Source organism: Carassius auratus, chromosome 47 (assembly GCF_003368295.1).
Source record: "Carassius auratus strain Wakin chromosome 47, ASM336829v1, whole genome shotgun sequence".
Classification (NCBI taxonomy): Eukaryota; Metazoa; Chordata; class Actinopteri; order Cypriniformes; family Cyprinidae; genus Carassius; species Carassius auratus.
In genome coordinates, this window is record NC_039289.1 from 11,216,723 (window position 1) to 11,240,643 (window position 23,921).

The 23,921-nt window shown below is 35.1% G+C and overlaps 1 protein-coding gene across 2 annotated transcripts in view; it reads right to left on the reverse strand.

Annotated features, from left to right (window-relative positions):
- Nucleotides 1–3,582: 3,582 nt before the first annotated feature.
- The window catches only part of LOC113065107 (CD276 antigen homolog), a 28,332-nt gene continuing 7,993 nt past the window's right edge, over nt 3,583–23,921 (reverse strand). The window contains exons 1-4 of one of the 2 annotated variants that reach the window (XM_026236289.1): nt 18,828–19,002; nt 5,033–5,073; nt 4,593–4,925; nt 3,583–4,508 (exon numbers count right to left, since the gene is read on the reverse strand). In XM_026236289.1, the coding sequence (XP_026092074.1) occupies nt 4,378–4,508; nt 4,593–4,925; nt 5,033–5,073; nt 18,828–18,847 (525 nt within the window). In that variant the 5' untranslated portion in view covers nt 18,848–19,002 and the 3' untranslated portion in view covers nt 3,583–4,377. Of the gene's footprint in view, nt 4,509–4,592; nt 4,926–5,032; nt 5,074–18,827; nt 19,003–23,921 lie in introns of those variants that run through there. The other variant, XM_026236290.1, reaches the window with a different exon arrangement.

Consider the following 23,921-nt stretch of genomic DNA (forward strand, 5'->3'; position numbering starts at 1 on the left):
AATAATTTATCAAATACAAATGAACTGTCTGTAAAGATATACATGCAGGAATACATTACCATTCAATTATTTGGAATCAGTAAGCTTTTATTGAACTATGTATAAAAAGTATTAAAAATGCACAAAGAAAAAGAAAGATTTTCAAAGATTTATATTCAAAGATGAAAATTATTTAAAGGGACAATAAGTAACTTTTTAGGTATTTTATTATCTAAAATCAATATTTTTATTCATAAATATGCCCTCAATGGTGTACAAATACCTATGCCAATGTTTAAACTAATCCTCGTAAATGAAGAATTTATTATCTTTATATACATGGGACGGGTAGGTCGACGGAGGCTTCCATGTAGTTCAGCCATCTTGCAAAACTATAATAGCAGAGAGGGACAAAAAGTACTAAGCCAACGCGTTTCCACAGCGCGTTTTCGGTCAGAGCCATAAACGCAGGTGCAGAGCAGTGAGAGGCGCTTGAAACTGCACCGGCAAGTTTAAAAGTCTGGATTGCATTCTTATTATGGACCATACATATGCCGCGCCACAGGAGAAGAAAACATCGTCGCCAAAACAGTCAAAAATAGAACGTAAAAGGAAACGTGACCGTAGATTACAGAAAACAAGAGTTAATGTCGGGGAAGCTTTTTCTAGGTGGAAAGAGCTAATGCTATAAAGATTTCAAAAGAGACGCTGAAGTGGCCTGTTTTCTTCTCGACAGGTAAGTCAGTGTTACAGTCTATATTATAATATTTTTTTTTATATCTAACAATGCATATAATTCAGAAAATATAACGAATAAATTAGACATAACTACTAATTACAATATTTCATGTTTTCCACAGTCAGTAATTCATACTGTAACATTCGTTTGTTAGTTGTCATGTTGCAGTTTGTTTGAAATAACACACCTGTTCACCTGAAGGAAAACTCGACGCAGTGCTATTAGAATACATCCTGTTAAAAGCTTTTTGGTACATATCGCCTACCGTAGATGCAACGCGCATTTGAAAAAGCGAGGCGCTGGAGAGCAAAATTAGTTTGAATGCAAAATACAATTTCACCACTAGATGGGAGTAATTCCTACTCAGTGTCCCTTTAATAAATGTATCTATTTTTGAGTTATAAGGAAATTTTTATATTAAACATCCCCAATGCTGTTGCTCTAGCAAGGTTTTTTATTATTATTATTTCATTCAGATGGAAAACGTAACCTACGCAATAAACTTAAGAGTCTGATCTGCTTCATACTGCCAGGGTTGCCAGGTCTGTGTGACAAAACTAACCCATGCCAGTCAAAAACACTCCAAAGTAGCTCAATGACCATATACCAAATATCAAAACTCAAAATATGTCATTTCCATACCTAAAATATTTATTTTACAGTCACTGTTTAGCAAATTAGAATGAAAAATCTTTCTACTCGATAAAATTAGACATTTTAGTGAAATTAGACATTTTAGTGAAATGTAATTTATGCTATATTTCAAATCTTTAACCCAACCTTTTTCAAGATTTTTTGATGAATAAAACGTTTGAAAACAATGTAACAATGTAAGTCTTTACTCACTTTTTATGAGTTCAACATGTCCTTATAAAATACAAGAATAAAAGTATAAAAAATAAAAAGAAGCAACATAACTGCTTCTGAAAATAAATCAGTATACTAGCACTGATCTATATATATATATATATATATATATATATATATATATATATATATATATATATATATATAACTGGATCGCTCATCACGTTCTAAACATAGACAATAAAAGAAATGGACACAGCGACCCCATTGGATTCAACGGAGACAAGTGAAGTCAATTAGAAGCACTTCCTGGGGGTCGAGCTTACTGCACAGACTCAAACTGAGCTTGAGGTGTCACGTGAGCAACCTGTAAGTCTTCTAAACGCTGTGCCAAGAGAAATCTGAATCACCCACCGAATCTTCCAGAGAAGGCGAGCGTGAACAGGAGCAAATTTTGGTAAGTATTTTGATTAATTATCTCCCTTGAACTTTATGCCTCCACATCCCCTGATAGCCTCATATACAGTAAAAGATTGCCTGCGAGCTTCTGCTCCTGTCCATACGGTAATTTCTGTACTGTGCGATAGAGAGTTGCTGGTTATGATGCAATTATTAGCCTATTTTTTACTAAAACTGCTTCTATGGGACCATAACGTAAGATACAAGGTAATGGAGCGTTTTATACATTGTCGTGTTTCTTTAGAAATAATTAATGGACAAATTGAGTCTTTAAACGCCTCAGATGTAAAGTTATTCGCTGTCAAAGTGACGCCAAAATGAATGGGAGTCAATGGAATTCTAACAGCAGGTGGGGGTCCGCTAGCCAATGGCGGCACCCAGGGGTGCTTCAATAAAATTTGAAAGCCTGTCCCCCTGGTTCTAAACTGCCAACAGACAGTGAAGCCACCGGAAGTGTTCAATCCGCCATTTTACTTATCCCTACCAGCAGAGAGCACCATTGAGTTACATTCAAACCACTGTCCTAAACTAACTGATTTTGAAGCAAATCAGTCCAATAGGATTTGTTTTTATGTTATGTGTATGTAAATTAATCTTTACTTAAGATGTTATCTGCAGTGTTAACTGTCTTTTGGGGCAGTATAAGCAATATATTCAAATCGTTTAGGTGTGTGTGTCTGCTGCACACTGATGACACAGGTAACTGAACCCACACAAAATATAGCCTATTTCTTTATGAACATAATTAATCAGGAATTGTTAAACATGAACGTATTAGTATTGGAAATGTATTTGAATATATTACAATGGATAATACAATTATGTTGTTAATATTGCTCTATAAATGAAAAGCTTATATATATATATATATATATATATATATATATATAATCTTATATATATATATATATATATATATATATATATATATAAAGCTTTATGTCTTTAAATCTTTACTCTATATAGTCAGTTATTTCTCTGAATAAATTCAGATTTCATAATGAGCACTTTGTAGTTTGTTTTATATGTTGAGGTCATTTCTGACTGATGTTTATCGTGTTCATGATGTTCGCTGAATGAACATAGCTTTTTAATACGCAGGGGAAATTCGCGACCTTTAAAAAAATAACTGTTTACATGCCTAGGGTGTTTGCATTGTAATAATGAACATAAATACTTAAGATTTATAAACACTGACTTGTTAGGTGATGTTTTCTAGTTGAAATCCTACAATTTCCTATTAATTCAAGAGAACGTTTATATGCACACTAGGGATTACCAATATGGCGCGCGGAGGCTTCACTTTCATGACGTCATGAGCAATCCAGTTCTATATTATAGATCAATGTATACTAGAATGATTTCTGAAGGGTTATGTAAAGACTGATTCAATTATAAAATGTTTATATAATACTTATATAAAAAATGAATAATGATTTGCCATAATTTGTACAACAGTCAGAATACAACTGACCTATCGGTAAGCCCCTCCCCTCGAATGCAGATGAGCCAATGGCAGTTGAGTATCATTTGCATGGGGAGTGGAACTCAAAGACATATATAGGTTTCAGGTCATAGAGAACCATGGGAGGATCCGAAGCTTGCATCGGTTTAATGGGTAAATGGAAAAAACAAGTGCCTGGAGTACAGTAATCCTGAGAGGATAGACAATGTAATTAATTTTAATCCATTTCCTAAATCCAACCAAAACAGAGCAAAATGTCCCTAATTATTCAACCCCAATCAAAATAAAGAAGAAAAGGTTAATTTTCTGGTTGTCATGCTCTCATTAAGTTACACTCATCTGCTTAAGCAGAATGTTAATGTCATCTTCTGCTTCACCAAGGTAACTCTGGCTAAAACTAGCAAATGTTAAAGTAAGTGAGGCCATGCTAACTAAGAAACCTAAATAGCAAACTGTTCTCACATCGTGTACTGTGCAGTGAAAGTCAAAACAAATGAACAAAGGTCTATATGAGAGTGCCTATAATCTGGTTAAATGTAAATTAATTTAATTTTACACTGAAGTATATGAATGGTGTTGAACCAGGATGCTGTCATTGCGATTTTGACAACCGTAACATAATTCTCCTGTTTGCATTGTGATCTGTATTTTTACATATGTATTTTCACATATTTTATGTATCCCTCCATGGCATATTTAAGTACCACTTGAATGTCCATCTGTGTCCTAAATGTATCAGAAACACTTCGGACGAAGGTTTTCACTGACAGCTGTCATTGTAAGAGCAACTCCGAGTGAGCAACAGTAACTAAGGGGGGCGGGCTTAATAATAGGTCAATTCTTGTGGGGCACAAAAACAAACAATTGTGAGTATACGTTAAAGAAAGGCACAGTGTGAGTTTAGCAATACAGTATTCTAGTAAAATACTCAGAAATAATGCAAAACAAAAAATTCCAAAACAGCAATAAGGAAATTTACAATTCCATCCTGTTGTGTTTTCATGGAAGAGCTTCTTGAATCAGCTGTTGGTTTTGGAGGAGACAAAGTAGGTGGTGGAGCTGTTTAACAGAAATAAGGAGGGGAAAAACACATCAAAGTGGATAATTTTTGATCAGGAAGGTTCTGTAATCACTTTAACACACCTCTGACTGTCAGCCTTAGATTGTATTGCCGTTCCACTTTTGAGATATAGCAGAAGAACTCCCCATTATCAGTGAACCTTAGATGGTTGAGTTTGATGGAGAAGTTTCCATTTTTATACTCTAATGGGAAACTTTCTATTCGATCTTTGAACACTGCATCCTGGTCTTCTGTTACTTCTTTGCCTTTTTCAATATCATAAACATTCTTGTGTGTATTGTATCTCCAAAACACATTCCTTTCATCTGGGTTTAGCACTCTTTCCTTGTATGAACATGGCAAGATGACAGAATCTCCAACAACACCCTCAATTTCAAGTGGGTCCTGCAGAGACCCTGAAGATGAGAGCAACAACCTTAGAAAGCAAACAACAAAACAAACTGCACAGAATGGTTTCGTGGATAATTATCAAATATCTTAACTGAGGTCTGTGAATACTAACCTTTGTCTATCAGATGTAGTATTAAATATATGAGCCAGCATCTGGAGAGAAAAAAAAAATAGAAAGAAAAAAAAAAAATTAGTATTTGTCTACGACATTCTTATGGTTCGTGTAAAAGAATAAGAGAATGTACATGATTTGAAATCCATCTTTGGTTGAACTTTCCCTTTAAATAGTCCTGCGGTGTAAAATGTGAATTTGTAGAAAATACAAACGTCCCAAGCAGACTCTTAATTGAAAATTAAATTCATGCACAATCATAAGGCAATGCTGTTTAATATCCCCCTTATATCAAAATAGACTATATTTTAACTGATTGCTTTTATTATCAGCACAAATCTTTATTATGTCTTTTTTAATAAAAAAAATAAATAAAAACATACCTTGTATCATAAAAGTAAATAAATAAATAAATGCAAACATGCACATCAGGGCTCCAATCTTGCGACTAAAACGGTCGCATTTGTGACCAAAAGTAATCTATTTCGATTTTATTTTTTTCTGAGGTCGCCACCGGGGAGTAGGCCTATGTATATACATGGTATAACTTAAATAATTTCCTGACTGTTTTGTGATTGCATCATTTGCTATGTTCACATATTAAACTGAGAGGATGCAAATACATTTTATTGGAAAAGAGCTTCAAACAGTCCTCATTTCTGCTGCGCAGCAGTGTCTGCAGTTCTTCCTCGGAATGGCTCCTTTAACACTGAGGTCGCGGGTTGTTTTTCCATGTCTGGAAGCAACCCCAATAACGTGATATTTAGCCTCTAATGTGCAAATTTTACCAGGAGAATCCCACCACAAAGTGTACTTTACCCCATCTGAATGTGATTTTTACTGGGGGATCCTCCTCCAAACATGATTGGGCTAGTTTTAAGTAGCAAATGGGAGGTTTTTGTTGTGAAAGCCTGGCAACACTGGTTGACACACACCTTATAAACGCAGCTCAATTGTGTAGCGCAAGAGAAACAGAAATGTCAGAAATATGCAAGCAAAAGTGCAGAAAAGCAGTGTTTATTTCATGCAAAACTTGAACAAACTAGAACAGGGAAAGCTGTCAGCTGTGTGAATATTGGCAATATCGTTAACAATTCTCCTTTTTTTCAATCATTAATAACATAGCTTCTTCTTAAGATGTTAGGTCCATGCTGTGTTCTGTTAATGCGTGAACTTCATTATTTGAAGCGCACTAGCTGTCCAGTAATGGCAAAAACCTTTGTGCTTTGTTACTTTTTAATAAAGTATCAGCTTTAATGTGTATGACAACATTTACAGGATGTAGAGAAAAGGAGCCCAAACTACACTCAGTGGCCAAGTGATGCTTATGGTCCATGATATTTAGAATTACGGAGCCCCACACATGACATGCATGAGAAAATAAATAAATTGTTCGCACAAATTAATAATCTGTTCCCTCAATGTACTTAAACGTGCACACAATTACTATTGCGTTCCCTTGATTTACTATTGGGATTTTATAAATCGTGCACACAATTTAGCAAATAGAGGGAACGAATTAGTAAATTGTGCGCACAATAAATAAATTGAGTGAACGAAATAGTAAATCGAGGGAACGCAATAGTTATCGTGTGCTCGTTTTAGTACATTGAGGGAACAAATTAATAAATTGTGTACACAGTGGGCCGCGCAAACATATGTGTATGGTTGTGTGTGCTGCAAGTTGAAAAAGGTTGGTTGGAAACCACTGATCTAAGGGATATTCGGACATAGGGAGTCTCTTGTGGAACTGGAACCAATTCAAATTTAAGTGAGGTTGAAAAATTGACAGTTTTTTACTGGTTGAACTGTTTGATAATTGTTGTTTGTAATGCTATTATCTTCCACCAGTGAACATCATCAGAGAAGAGAAGAAATGCCATTGCTAGAGGGAGGAGAAATTATTTTGATTAAAGATTACAAGGACACATTAATAAATAATAATAATAATAATGTGCACCAATAAATAATTTATAATAAATACTGCAAAATGACCTAACAAATTTTTTATTTTGATCTCATGATGACTTTAAAGAGGTAATATGATGCATTTAAAATTTTTCCTTTCTCTTTGGAGTGTTACAAGCTCTTGGTGCATGAAGAAGATCTGTAAAGTTGCAAAGACTAAAGTCTCAAATGCAAAGATATATTTTTTATCAAAGTTAAGACTCTGCCACACCTCCCTAAATCAGCTCATTCAAACACGCCCCCACATGTCTACATCACTATGTGGAAAGATTTGAGTCTAAATGTTCATGCAAAAAAAGGCGGCGTGGTTTCAGTAACCGCAATTAGTGTTGAAGTAGACATGTCAAAGATTGCTGTGTGTATCTAGGCGAAAGCAAAAGTACTTTATTTGGCCTTCTGAAAGTTGATGAATTTAGGAATCTTTAAGATTACTTACAACAGCAATGCATGTTATGGACGACCGTTTCGTGAACCTGGGAGAGGAGGTAATTTTGACTTTGCTACGACAATATACAATTTTACAGGGTATTTTAAATCATGCTGGGTGAAGGGCGTTTTCGAATGTGTCTGGCCAATGAATTTTGTGCTGGTTAGACCCTGCTCCAGAGTAGGGTACTAATTTGGTTCTCGAAAAAGGCAGTCCATTACTAAAATCGTACCTAGTTCCGGCAGTTGGAAAACACCCAAAAGTGAGTAGTTCCACAATTAGTCCAGGTACTATGAAAAGGTTCCTGTGGTACGAAAGGTCCTACTGTGGCTGCATCCCAAAACTGAAAAATGCTGCCTTTTGAGGATGCATTTCAAAGCCGCGAGGCATCAAGGCTCGTCTGAATTCAAAGTTAGCTTCAGTTTCTGTCTCCTGAGATGCCTTCGTCTGGCCAATTTTTGAAGGCAGCAGAGATGTATCCTTCACTGCCTTTGATATCCCACAATCCTTTGCGTTCCATTCTGTGACAGTTAAGCCAAAAAGTAAAGATTGCATCAGAAAGTTGTGGTCAGTTTGTGTGTAAATGTATGTTTTTGATCAACGTTTTCCACTTTTGATGTCATTTCTAGCGAGAAACTAATATTGCAGTAATGAAATATCCACGTAGTTATCACCAAAGCTCTCTATATTCAGCTGTAGATCATTAAACCATTACTCTGCCTCAGAAGTCTGTCCAAAATCCGTTTTATGAGGTGCCTTCTTGCAAAAACACTGCCTGCAAAGTAATTGCCTGATACGACAGCGAGGCAGTTCTCAGAAGCAGCCAGTGTCTGTCGTGCCACTCTATTCCTCTTTCGGGCTTGAACTGATGGTAAAACTAAGGATATTATTAAGTGCTTTTTACATTAATTTTGAAAAATGAAGCTCGCAATTATGGAGAGGGGTTACATTTCCAACGAGTGCTTACGGTGTACGGCCAATCACAATGCAGTTGGCCAATCAGAGCAGACTGCTCTTGTCGGAAGGAGGAACTTTGTAGAAAATGAGTTTGAGAGAGGCCGGGCATAGAGGACCTACAATTAATGTACAGTATTTAAAAAATAATTTTAAATGTCAACATATTCTGTTACAACAAATACACAAAATAATAAAAAAAAACAAAAAAAAAACATCATATGACCCCTTTAAGGAAACTCTGGGGACAACTTTATAAGAAACACCATGATTTTATTTTTATTTTATGTAGATGATCTGTTTTGGCAAAGAAAACTATGCATCAAAAAAGTAAATCAAACTGCTGCTAATACACAGCACAGGCTTTGTCGTCTCATGTCTGCATCCTTGGCGATGGTGACTATATCATTTATTTTCAATTGATTTGACATTATGTATATATAGGGGTGTCCCCGACTAAGGATTTTCATAGTCGAATCGGAATTTCGAATCTTACCGATATTCGACCGATAGTCGAATCATGTTTTTGGGGGTGGGGCAAAATACATTGAGTCAAGTCAGACATTCGACAGTCATAATTACTGATGTTAACACAAACAGGGAAAATGTGTAATGAACACCTTGCAGATATAAACAGAGTAAATAATGTTTTGATGAACAGATAGATAACACTTTACTTTGGTGAAACCATAACAATTAACATTTTATTTAATTTTTTTTACAATAGTGGTCTCATTATAATGTTAGCCTAAAAAGTTAGCAATTACTGTTCTGCATTTCTATTTTGAGCTGCGCGCGCTGAAGATGACCAGTAGAGTGACGCATTTGATAGCAAGTTTTTAATCAATGGGATTCAACTCATAATTTCATGTAGAATACGCTTCGTTATTTATACAACATAACGTTAATATTAAGATTTATAGGCTATTTGCAAAAAGGGCCCGAATGCACATATCTGTGGGGCTCTGAATGTGAACTCCTTTTGTGGACGCGTTCTTCATGAAACAATGTGCAGAAACACGGCAGCTAAACTCTAAAAATTCATAGCGTTTTAGTATAATGGTCTTCTCATTAAAACATTATGTACTGTATATAACAGTCCCAGTCATAGTTCTTAATATACCTTCTTGCGCTGTGCGCTGAAGAGATATCACCATAGTATTACAATGAACCGCTTGACTCAAAACCTACAAAATCCAGTCTCTGCCTATGTCAATTTGAGACTTGGTAAAGTTTTAAATCCATGCTGCCAAGATGCTCCTCTGTCGGTCAAGGATTATAGAAAGTGAAACATAAATCTATATGGTTGGATATATCCATGCACTTTAAAATATTAATTTGAAGCTTCTTTCTTGACAGATTATTACAGCGTTATCATAATAGGCTGTATATTAACTTATTGGGAGAAAACTGTTAGTTCTATTTGAAATCAGACATTTGAGCTCCCCCATATAGTCAAAATGGCATAATTTGAGATAGATTGGTAGTCGAATCAGGCTCCTCAAATCAAGGCATAGATTCGTCAACTATTCGGGGTCACCCCTAAAATATATTGACTGAAATCAGTGCAGTTGTTTACATTTTGCAAACAGTTTGTTTTAACTGCAATCAAATCAAGAACTTAAAAGACTTATCCATGCACTTGCATGATGCATGGCTGTGCGATATTGATGAAAAATGCAATGTGATAGCATACTTAATGTGATATATTTCTTTTCTAAAATCAAATTAAATTATGTGAAAATATATTTAAAAAATTATATAATCAACATATGTTTCACATTATTTCAGGGAGAAGAAAGCATCACTACAGCTTCTGAATGTGAACAGCCATGTTTTACTGTGGCATAAAACAAATTGGACATTGTTAAAACATGATGCTATGGATTGTTGCTTAAGTTCTGAAACGAGGGTCAATTTACCTTTGTTTGAAGATTTTTCTGCTGAGCGTATAGGGCTGCCATGTTAATTTTGACAGCAAATTTAGATTTAGTTTTAGTCATAGTCTTTTGACTAAAATGCCATTTCGGTTTAGTCATCTGTTTTTATTTTTATAATTTTTTTTAGTCTAGGTTTAGTCAACTAAATCTACAGAAAATTTAGTTAGCTAAAACCTAATGGGTTTAGTTACAGTGCAGTTATTAAGCATTTCTCTAAAATTTCCAAATTCATGATATAGGCCTAGGTTTGATAGTAAGGTTTTTTTCATGATAGACACCGATTTAACTGCTGTGACACACAGCATGCCTTAATGTTAAAATAAAATAAATCCACTTCTCATAAAGAACAAGAAAGTGGCCTCCTTTTTAATGAAATGGTTATATAGGCTAATCATGCATTCTTTATAGCAACTTGGGTAACACTGGATAACTAATAAGGAATTATTGAAGAACTAACAGGTTATTTTTCATTTAAACTTTACTCAATGTTAATTACTAAGTAAGATGTGTTAACTAATCAGTATGTAATACAATTTTATGATTGTGTTAAGTAACAGTTAGCTTATCAGTAACTAATGTATTCTGCCATACCTCCTGAAGAACTACTAACCCTCTATTGCATAGCGCTGCCATATGACAACAGTTACTTTATCTTAATTTTCCAAAAAGCTGTGATACAAAATCTATGTTTTTACAGTTAGTTGTGAAAAGGGGGCTTTTAGTTTGAAGGAAATACAATTTATGAGGTCACATGACCAGGATATCCTATTTGCCAGTCCTTTTTGCTTATGGACACTGACATGCAAACATCACTGTCTGGGGCTCCTGAAGATTGCCTTTTATTGAGAATTTTGGGAAATTTTCATCAAATAAAAAATTTAAATCCCTATCTAGGGGTAAGTAAACTTTAATATTTTAACATTAAATTCAGTTTTGATTTTATATGTTTTTTTGTAATATGCCATATGGCAACTATATGCAAATATGGAAAGGTCCTGGTGCTTTCATGGAGTCACATTGACATACATAGCATGAAACTACTCTGAGACTATGTTTACAACTTTTGCTCAAATTTTAAAGGTAAAAACATGATAATTTTATTTTTATTTTGTGATTTAAGCTATTTTGTAGGTTATAAAAGAGGGCCCCAAAGCTTTGTCCCGCCAGATCCTGTCTGAAGAGACCGCACAGACCACTTGCCCTTGCACACATCTAAGAAGGGCAGATGCAAAATGCCAGGATGCAAGTGCATTGTGAGAAGCAAGTGCTCTAAGTGCAGTTTTCCACTGCTTCACTGCAGAGAGGAACTGCTTTGTTGACTTTCACAAGTCATGAAGATAATGAAATGAAATGAAACGAATTAATAGTGTATTTCAGTGGAGGTTCCAGGTTCCAGGTTATTATAACCAGATATTTGCATTTGGTTTATATAATAATACAACTAATTCTAAAGATACAGAAATGTATATGTTTTTGGAGGGATGCTCATTTTTAAATCATACCTTATTTATGGCATCAAAGATTGTTAATGATATACTTATGGGGTTGATAATTTTATCAATTGTTTACCGTATTATACATGCATTATTATAAAGACAGTAACTGACAGACAGCTTCAGTGGCACAGAAGGTTAAATGTGTGTCATGTTGTATTGACGTTATTGACCTGGGTTCTAATCTTCCTTTTGGCCAAATTTTTTCTCCCTTTTCAAATCACATCAGAAAAGCATTTATTTTCAATGAAAATTAAGTAAATAATCAAAAAGTTAAAGGTAGTTGTCGGTGTAGGGAGGGGCTTTATTGTCCCAATAAGGTGGCATCCATTAAATTTACACTCAATAAGTTATTGCATACTGTTTTATAATGCACTATAATACTGAGGTGCAGATAATTGCCACTATTTGCAGTTAGTAGTATAAATAGCAAAAAATCCTGATATTTTAACATCGTATAAATAGAATCCATAGATATTTGCACTTAGTGTAAATAGCCGCTGCCTTTTTTGATAACTACTAAGACTAATACCGACGATGCAATGTTGCCAGATGTTGCTATTAAAATAAACAAAAACCTATAAATTAATAAAATAAACCGAAATCATTTCAAATATTTTGGAAATTAGATAAGATAAAGTTATCGCTGACCCTAAACCGCAACTTCCTACTTTATTAACTTTCAAAAGTGTTAAATGTAGTGGGAAAATAAGTCAAAAACGCTTATAATAGCTGGATCAGGCTGCGTCTCGCGCTCTCGCTAACAAGTCTCTGAAGACTTGTTCACTTCGGAAGCGTATTGCATTGATCATTTTCATACCATGGGCGCAAAACATTCTGAATTATACATGCAGACATTCATATGAGGCTAGCAGCAAATTAGTAAATCAGAGAACAAATTTTTTCGAACATGAAAAATTTACCGAGGTCCGGCCAGGATTATCAGATAAATGCGCAGGAATCTGAAACAGTTTTCTAAACTGAAGCGTCTAATTGTTCAGTAGTAGTCATTTTATAGTTATATTTTTTTAACCTTAAAGTAAATAATTACTTGTAGTTCTTCAGGAGGTATGACAGAATATATTAGTTATTGATTACTTTAGTTACTTTAGTTATTGAGAACTAACTGTTACTTAACACAATCATAAAATTATACTACACTGATTAGTTAACACATCTTCCTTAGTAGTTAATAGTAGTGAGTAAACCTGTTAGTTCTTCAATAATTCCTTATTCATTATGCAAGTAAGAAACAGTATTCTAAAGTATTCTCCTTTCATGGGACGCGAAAGAGTACTCGCATGCTGTTTTTTCTCAGAAAACCGGACCAAATTGAGCTCTCTCTTGCTTCATCAGATTTGTCCATATGGCTGTCTTCTCTTACTACCGCATATTAAATTTAATTAAATTTTAACATTTTATGCGACTTGCATCATGTGTATGTTAGCTCTTATGTACACTGTTAGCAATCGATGTAATTTTTACAATAGATTGTACAATTAATTAATTCATAAAAATTCATCTTTTTATTGTGAATGCAAATGCATGATGGGAAATTTAGGGACAGTCCTGTAATATTTTTGTAACTACACCTTAGAAGCATTATTTTACAGCCACCGCATAGCATAGAGGGACTGCAATAAAATTGGTGATTTCCCAATTTTGTTGTAAGAACGTTCTCCAAATATTGAGTGTTGGTTTTTGTCCAGTTTTCTTGACATTATAGGAATGTTTTTAAAAGGTATGATGTTCTTCAAACGTTCAGTCAACTTAATTTGGATTTAAAATTCTTAATTTGGATTTAAAACATTCTAGGAATGTTGATTTGTAACATTCCAAGAACATAAAAAGATCCAGCTTCCTTAATGTAAGTAGAATGTTATTTAAAGGGGGGTGAAATGCTATTTCATGCATACTGAGTTTTTTACACTGTTAAAGAGTTGGATTCCCATGCTAAACATGAACAAAGTTTCAAAAATTAAGTTGTACGTTTGAAGGAGTATTTCTGTTCCAAAAATACTCCTTCCGGTTTGTCACAAGTTTCGGAAAGTTTTTTTCGAGTATGTCTCTGTGTGACGTTAGATGGAGCGGAATTTCCTTATATGGGTCCTGACACACTTCTGCCGGAAGAGCGCGTGCTCCCGTATAGCAGAGCAGAGAGAGGCTGTGCACAGACAATCACTGATCAGAGCGAGAGCGTCGCGAAATATCACAAAAGAAGTGTGTTTTTGGTTGCCAGGGCAAGACAACCCTGCACAGATTACCATAAAAAACAGCATTAAGGGACCAGTGGATGGAGTTTATTTTTACAGAGCAACAACAGAGTTGTGCAAGTGTTTTTGTTTGTTCCCTGCATTTCGAAGATGCTTGTTCACAAGGCCCAGTTTGACGACGGATTTGCGTATCGTTTATTTCTTAAGGATGATGCAATCCCAACGAAAGAGGGTCACAATTGTGTGTTGGAACCACAGGCGGTGAGTACAACTGCTTAAAATATCTCTGCCTCTTTGTTAGTGCGTCCGCCTCCCATCGGAGACCCGGGTTCGAGCCCCGCTCGGAGCGAGTCCTTGCTGCTGCTGCTCTCGTTCAGTTTCAGCCTTCACAGCTGTCACAGCTTCCAAACGCTGTCAACGCAACTGGCGCTCGTGATTCTTTAGCTCCGCCCACAGGTCACGCCTCCAGGCGCTCGTGTTTTTCCGGGAAAAATCGGTACAGACTATCTTTCTCTTATGAATATAATAAAACTAAAGACTTTTTGGAGTTATGAAGGATGCAGTACTACTCTATAGGTTCTCAAGATTAACAGGATATTTTGTGAAAACGAGCATTTCACCCCCCCCCCCTTTAAAGTTTAGAATGATGTTCCTGAAACATTATTTCAATCCTTCAAACACCTGCTGTGAACAAGCACTGAAAAAAAGAGAAATAAGAACACAAACCACAACTTTCTTTAGCCACAGCCATAGATGAACTGAAGATTCAAGACTTTAAATCTCTCAAGATCTGATTAAACAACTCCACAAACAGCATCAGTTATTACTACCCAGATTTACCTCATCTGTCTAGTGATGTGTCATTCTTGAACGATTCGTTCGTTTTGAACGAATCTTTAATATGATTCGGGAAGAACGAGTCGGCTCCGGGATTGATTCGTTCAGTCGCGCATGCGCAATAATCTATAGGTTCTGTTCTGCTAGTAGTAATTCACCTGTGTCAGTCAATGCAGTCTGAGCCAGAAAGAGAATTGATTAGTTCAGTGTTCGGGTCTATAGGGTTTTTGACTCGTTCCTTAATCATGTGACATACCTATACGCTAACCCAATGCGGTCTGAACTGGAAAGAGAAGTGATTAGTTCATCTTTTGGGTCTTCGGGTTGTTCGTTCTTTGTCACGTGACGTGACAGCATTGGCTAGAGTAATTAGTTAATTTACAACCTTCCTTACAAATGGGTGCAAAGTACTTATTATTATTTTGTATTATGATTATTGGTTATGCTTTAAATGTTGTCCATATGATGGCGAAGTCACTTTGACAAAGAATGTTTTTTTTTTTACAGTGGATTCTAATCTTCAAAAATGACCTTGTTGTATGATTTATGTCTTTTGAGTTCACCCTTCAGATTAGACTAAAGAACTGTTACTTGTTTAGGATTCAAAATGTTGCTTTTCATTTTTGCCATTATGTATTTTTGAGCAATCTTCTTGTACTGTACATATATTAGACCAAAATGTCAAGTTTGCCTAGGAAAAACCATCATTATACCAGCAAACTCAAAATTTGATTAAAAATGAACAAACTAGGCTATAAATACTTTGTATTGTGGATTATAATATTATTATATAGCCTAGTGTTTTATTTACTGATAGACAGTCAAAAAGACAAATTCATCAAAATTTTATTTATAACAGGGTTTTATTTATTTATAAAATAATAACACACCACAGATCCTTGAGAAACAGTAACAAAAACACAGTGACAGAAATGTCAGAAATAGCATATGGGGCTGTCACGTGATTAAGGAACGACTCGACCCGAAAGACTCATGAGATGAACTATTCAGTTCTTTTTTTCTTTACTCAGGGAACTACACTGCGACAAAAATGGTTGCATATGCGACCTTTTGAAATGACATTGCGACCCTAATTTTGATGAGGTGTTCTGGTGTACAGAGCACATGCAGAGACGTATCTCAAAGTCTTCTTGCTTTTGTAAAGACAAATACATACTAAATATGTCAAAATACCAGTCTTGGAAAAGTATGTGGTTATGTCTTAAGTGAAAGTAAAGAGTTGGAAAAAAATCGGATGTGTATCCTTATAATCTCTTAAAGTGACCGCGCCTAATTTATTAGCTCTGCTGTCAGTGTCTTTATTGTATGAAAATGAAAGTAAATCACTCACTGCTTTTGATTGAATTACTTTGTAGTTTTAACAGGAATGTATCCACAGTCAAACTAAAAATCAGATATAATTGATTATATTGTTTTACTGGTGGATGTAGGACACTAGTTCATTTATGTAAGTGAGTATGGCAAAATACAGTGAACTGTGAAATATTATACCCAAAAATTATTCATACTGTAGACTACCAGTGAAATTGATATATATATATATATATATATATATATATATATATATATATATATATATATATATATATATATATGGGTCAGTGACATATGTACCATAAAAAAGTGTTTTTTCAAAAATTTCAAATAACAGGCATAAAAATGGTTGACTTTTGTTCTACTAACTCTCATCTTTATAAAAACATATGTTGTTTCAAAATGTTTAATTGGAATCAGAATTTATGTGACAATTTGTTGTATTAGTGTTTACAATCGTCATGTGGTGTGACATGAAAATAATTGTATATAAACTGAAAATGGATTATACCTTTTTTAAGTTACTCACTTTATCAAAGTCATTTATCATAACTAAACTGTGATCCATTATAGTTTTGTGAAAATTAATTAAATTTGTGTATTATTTTCTAAAACATTGCTCAATGTGAGACCTATGCCGTCGGTCTTTCAACATATTTTCTATTTATTGTGACAAACCTTGCTAGAAAATAATAAAAATATTTTTGACTCTTGCTGATACTATTTTCTATGTATTCCATGAACATTTTCAGGTTTTATCATTAATAAAGGTATGTTATTTTCACAATTTGGAATGTCACATCAAATGATATAGTGTCACACCATAATATAAATATATATATTTTTTTTTTTCTTTAATTTAATTTCTTTAATTGCTAACAAAATTAAGCATTGTTTGGTAATTGTTCAACAAAGTATTGATAGTTATGTAAATATTGTCATCCTGACAGTTGTCTGAAGTTTTGGTTGATTCCATTACATATATTTCTATCAAAGTTATCTGACATTATCGAGAGGAATTTGATCTGACACCGTCTAACTCTTGTTCTTGTCAGATTTTATTACCAATTTCTAAACTATAACAAATAAACTGTGATAATGTGAGAGATGTTGAAGGTGTCTGAATACATTTTGGTTTGACTGTGTATTTTATTTTACAGTGAAGTCTATCCAGTGCTTTTTTAAATTAGTTTCTGGACACCTACAGACTTAAAAAAAGGAAACATTGTGTAAATAGCACAAATAAATAAATAGAACAAACATACAGTAAATATTAAACAATTTTTTTGAGACAGGGCTCAGTGTACAACCTGCACTAGGGCCCCTCTAACCCCAGCTGGGGCCCTGGGTTAAGATACCAAGACAGAGCAATGTACTGTTTGTACTGTAAGAAATAAAACAAGAAGGCATGTGGTTTAAAGATGGCACTTGTCTCTTATTAAAATAATGCTTATCTGTCTGACTGTACACCTTAACTGTAATAAATCGGTAACACTTTAAAATAAGGTTCATTAGTTAACTACATTAATTAACATTAACTAATAACGAACTGCACTTATACAGCAATTGTTCATTTTTGTTCATGTTAATTTCCACATTTAATAATACTTTATTAAAATCTTGTTTAAATTAGTTTGTGTGCTGTGAACTTCATGAACAAAAAATGAACAGCTTTATTTCTATTTACTAACATTAACAAAGATTAATAAATATTGTAACAAATGTATTACTTACTCACATTGTTAGTTCATGTTAGTTAATACATTAATGTTTAATAAATGAACCTTTTTATAAAGTGTATCTGGAGAAGTCTCCGACATTCTTTCAAATCACCAAGAGAGCCGCCCTCCTTTGACTCTGATTGGCCTTGAACCTTAAACAAACCAATCAATCCAAAGATGGCAGCGAGTATTACCCAATCAGGGACTGAATAGGACGAGACTTCACAGAATGGTGGGATGATTTGCATGAGATGCTGCATTAAAGACAACTCCGAAAATACGGGACAAACCCCGTCCCGCAAGCTATTGATTCAAAATGGGACGCACTATTTTATTCTCAAATACGGAACAATTCCATATTTTAAGGGACGGGTGGCAACCCTATCATTGAAACGCCCCTAACTCGAAAACTCAAACTTAAAGAAAAGACTGATGCTGCGTCCAGGCAGGTTTTAGAGCTCGCATGTCTAACGACTTTGTAGCGTTCCAGGCAAGTTACGCCAAACTTCCTGAGGCAAGGAATTGTAGCTAGATTATTAATTTTATTGCACCTTTACACTGTCCTAAAATCGTTTTTTCAACGTGTCCACTTGCATAAACACTGCATCCGTAGGCAATATTATTCGTAGGGGCTGCCATCGTTGTTTCGCGTGCTGTGTGACGTCAGAACTCGGAGTAACGTTACATCGATCTAGTACGAGTTCAGGGGTTTGACTGCCGTTCCAGTGCACTTTCACGGGTTTAAATTGGAAAAACACGGGTTACGGGTTGCCTGGAACGCGGCATGAGTTTCCCACTCGTAATTACGACTTTTGGGTGGCGTTCATTTGCGTTTAACTCGTAAATACAAAGTATCCGACTTCGACCAAGCTGTGCCGTAAGTATAAAACAATATTACTGTACATACCTTACAACCATGACTCTCATATGTGTCTGCTATGTATCGTTCTTCCTAACGTTACCTAAATTTAACGATAACTACAGTCCACTCTGTCTTCTTTCGCTTCTTCAGTGAACAAAAAGTTTCTGTTCCCCCTTTGTCTCGCGTGACTGACTATGGGGAACCTCGACCAAGCAATTGTGGGTTGCCAGGTTTCTGTAATATCAGCCAAATTGTTAATCAAACATTTCCCCAAAATACCAAATTCCGCGGAGAAAAACAGCCAATTTGGCAACACTGTGCATACAAATAACACCAAACACAACGGTTGCAAAGCACAAAAGAATGGAACCAGATGTGTCCCAAAGAACAGTGTTTCTCAATACCAAGTACGTGAACTGTGGACTTGCATTCTTGGCATTTCGGACTCGGCAAGTTCGCCTCAGGGCTATAAGCTCGATCCCGAGGACAGGACTAGTCCGTTATTTCTGGAAATGGAACAAAGTACACCAGGCTGCAGCCTACAGATCGAGGCGGGGCTGCACCCATTGTTTCGATCGTCTTTCATAGACATAGGAAATGTGTGCGTAGTTAGTGTAGGAAGGATTACTTATGTTGTTTAAAAAGCTCAAAACGCTGTGCAGTTTTACAAATGCAGTTGTTTGTTGTTAACTTGACTCACTGTGTCTGATTTATGGAATCACAAGATGCCGTTTAATATTCTGGACCAGTCAAATTCCCAAATGAATCATTGAGACATTCTATAACTTTAAACGCATAGAGTTGGCTTGACTTTGGCGTTCGATATTCGAAAATTAAGGGACCGTCTGTAAAGTTACATGCGATGGTATGCACGACAGTAGAATTTTATATGAATAACTTACAGTCATACAAACAACGGTTCATCTAGGTGTCAACTATAATGCAAACCTTTAAAAAAAAATTTTATTAAATAAACTTTAAATCATATGTAAATTATGCTACTTTTTCAAAACCGAATGGGCTCAAACCACTGATCTATAATATAGAACTGGATTTCTCATGATGTCATTAAAGTGAAGTTGCCACGCTGCCATATTAGTGACCCCTTTTGTGGGTAAACATTCTATTGAATTAATAGTAAATTGTATGAGTTTTATGAGAAAACATCATATAAAAGTCAGCTCATAACAAGAAGCTCCTTTCAGTAGCAAACAAATAATTTCACCACCACCAACGCATCTAATATTCTCTCTGACTTTTCAGGTTCCCTTACAAAAATTACCCATTGTTTTAACAAGAATAACACCAAAAATCATCAGTCTTCTTGTAGCCATGGTAACTGTAAATAAACCATGATTTTGTTACTTCAAATAATAATTTACAAAGAAGTATTTATATACTGTAATAGTTATGTTGTTGTTGTTGTTGTTGTTATAAAAACTTAAAATGCATTATTTAAAAACAATGAGGCAATAATGATTGGTTAATAACAGTTAAAAATATATAGGCTAATAATAAATAATTTATGTACTGTACATAACATGTTATTACAAATGCCTGCAAAGGGAGCCAAAGGCCTGGTAATTGCTGCTGTTACAGTTACAGGATGATCAAATCCTTGTTTAGGCTATTGGCCAGACATTTAATTCAAATATTCACTTAATATTTCATTTTTGGCCACCTTTTTCTATAGTTGAGACAGCCTCTATAATTTATTCAACACAATACATGTGGACATCACAACCCTTAAAAAAAATAAACCATGGTTTTATCATAGTAAAACTACTTAATATTCTTTTTCATGATTTCTTGAGACTTTAAAATAAAGTCATAATAAAGTTATAGACATAGGTAAATGTTGAGATCTACAATTGTCATTTGTAAATAATAAAATGTATTAATTCCACGACAATTCAATCCTTCTAAAATATAGTGTAAAAAAAAAAAAGCATTAACACGTTAGACTGTATTCCATAAACAAAATCAAGCCCAGGGGCGTGGTGGCAATCGGGACGATCGGGACTTTTCCCGGTCGGCCGGTCGACAGGCCGGGCGGTTGATGAATTTTCATGATCGGCCCATTATAAATTATTCATAATGGCCGTGAGAGTGGCCGGAGCGGGAGAGGGAGCGCGGCGGCCGGTGTAAATTTGCGGTGAAATTTGACTACAATTACCCATAATGCTGTGCAGAAATTCCCACCAATACGAGTCAGGGCAAGAAAACTGCACCTAAAAGAGTTTGGCAGGGAATGCTCGGTTCAATGAGGCACCGCGAAGAAGACAATCGAGTTGTTCTCGCTGTATATAGGCCTATATATAAACATGCTATTTCTCTAGATATAATCAACAACTTTCAGTGAATAGTTTTATATTTCTCCATAGATTTAAATATGATTGTCTTCGAGATTTTTTGCTTCCAATTAATCTTGTAGCTGCATGGCTTGACTGATGGCTCATAATGCTTTACAAACCCTTTTTTAAATCCCCATGAAAAAAAAAAAAAAAAAAAAAAATTATATATATATATATATATATATATATATATATATATATATATATATATATATATATATATATATATAATTTCTGCATATTTTAGTTTACGGTTAGACCCGGAGATCGGCTGAATGGACTGGAAAACGTTAAAACTCAACCATTTAAGTAAAATGTGCCTTTTATTAAAAAAAAATAATAATAATAATTGGAGTGTTCCTGTCATATTTTATTATTGATATTGTTTTTATTACTCCTTAACAGTTCATCAGGCTCTAAAAGGGATAGTTCAGCCAAAAATGAAAATAAGCACATTATTTACTTACCTCAGGGCATCAAAGGCGTACAATATCTAACATTCCTCTACTTCAGACGTACACAATTAGAGTTATATTTAATATTGTTCTGGCTCTTGCAAGCTGTATAATGACAGTGAATGGTGCCCCTGTTTTTGAAGCCAATAAAACTGCATCCATCCATCATTAAACTAATCCACATGGCTCTGGGATGTTAATAAAGGCCTTCTCGAGCTAAATGATAGGTTAGTGTAAGAAAAATATTGATTTTTAAAAAGGTATAAACTGTAACCTCCAGCTTCAGGTCACTCAAGCAGGCGTGTTCATGACAAGGCGTTTGAGCGTAGGCATACAGTAGGCATAGTGAGAGTTGTTGCTATAAAATCGGGGTGAGATGTCATGATTTTGAGCTTTTAAAGGTGCTGTAGGGAACTTTTGTAAAAAAACATTTTTTACATGTTTGTTGAACCTGTCATTATGTCCTGACAGTAGAATATGAGACAGATAATCTGTGAAAAAAATCAAGCTGCTCTGGCTCCTCCCAGTGGTCCTACTGCCATTTGCAGAAAGTCATGCGCTCCCGGTAAAAAACAACCAATCAGAACTGCGATCCGCAACTTTGTTTGTGTTCAAAATGTAGAAAAATGAACATAATAAGCGAGTACACCATGAATCCATTTTCCAAACCGTGTTTTTAGCTTGTCCTGAATCACTAGGGTGCACCTATAATAAGTGTTTATATTCGGACTATTTTAGATTGCTTCGGGGGTACCGCGGCGGAGTAACCCAGTACCTTTGTGATTCTTCATAGACATAAACAGAGAGAAGTAGCTCCGGCTACAATGTTCTTCCGCAAGACGCAATCAGTTCTGTTTATTAACCGCTAGAGCGTCAAAAGTTCCCTACTGCAGCTTTAATTGGGTCTGCAGGAGTTTGGGTGGGACTTGAAGCTTCACCTACTCCACAGAATCAACCTCAAGGTGACCTAATCAGATCAAGATGACAGCAGCCATTCATGGGACATTTTGGTTTAATTTTTCTACAGTGGAGGGAAGTGGAGATGCATCATCCATCTTTTTTTTTGCAATCTATGGTCATGGGTAACTGAATGTGATATATTTGTAATTTGAGAATATTATTTGCCTTTAAAGCTACTTGTTTACATTACAGGCTAATAAATGAAAATGTAAAGATGTAAAGAGTATTCATCTGCATGCAGAACTTTAATAACAGGCAAAAAACAAAGATAATCCAGACAGAGAAACAGGTAAATAGCCAGAAACAGGTAAATAACCAGAAACAGGTAAATAACCTCCAGGAAACCCGGACCAAAAACATAAAAGCTCATATACACAGAGAGCTCAGAGTTAATTATTTAAAAGAGTGTCTATTTATTGTGACCATGACAACTAATAAGACAACAAGGAGAAACAGAAAACAAGCACAGAAAGAATAGACGGTGGAATACAGGATGAAGCTTATGAATAAGGATGGCAATTAATATGGGTAACTATGGTGACAAACAAGGCAGCACAGGGAACAAGGCAAAAAAGTAATCTAGTTCATTTTTATGCCCTTCCCTTCCCTCACTAACTTCCTCTCATCTTGTTCACTTGTATGCATGTCACATATTCTGTCCAAATACCCACAATTGCGGTCTTGGCCACATGAGAGCATATGCATTCAATAGGAGGTAAATGTGAAAGGCTGTCCCAGGTCTTAAAAACACCAAAGCACAGTGACCTTCGTAACACATAATAAATCCACACCTAAGCGTATCCCGTCATGTTCTGGAAATAAATCAGACTTTTTAATCTCATGAGAGGTTATGAATACCTTTCTAGTGTAAGTTAAATATTTGTAAGTGTAAGTATATTTGGTAGTAAAAAGTGCTAAAAAAAAGCTTTACTGGAGCAAAATATTTTTAACATTTACCACTGATTTTCATCACTTAATTAGAAGGACCACAATTACTAAATTGTGTAATCTGTTATAGAGACTACTGAACTGACATGTAGAAGTTTTTTTTAAATTAAAAGTACTGAAAATAAATAAATAAAGCTCTATAAACATTTGCATTTTCACTATAGTGTGTGCCATCAGGTATTTAAAAGTTCTAGACACACTTGTGGTCTTCATGCTCAAGTTAACACTTGATCAAACATAGAAAATACGTCATATAAGTAGCCAAGTGGTCAAGTGCAAAGACCACAAGTGTGACTCACAAGGTGAGTTACTTAGGGCCAGTTATTTCCTTTCGTGGGGTGGTGACAGACCCAAAAAAGATTGAGGCGGTAGCACAGTGGCCTCATCCTACGACAGTGTCGGAGCTGCGAACATTTTTGGGA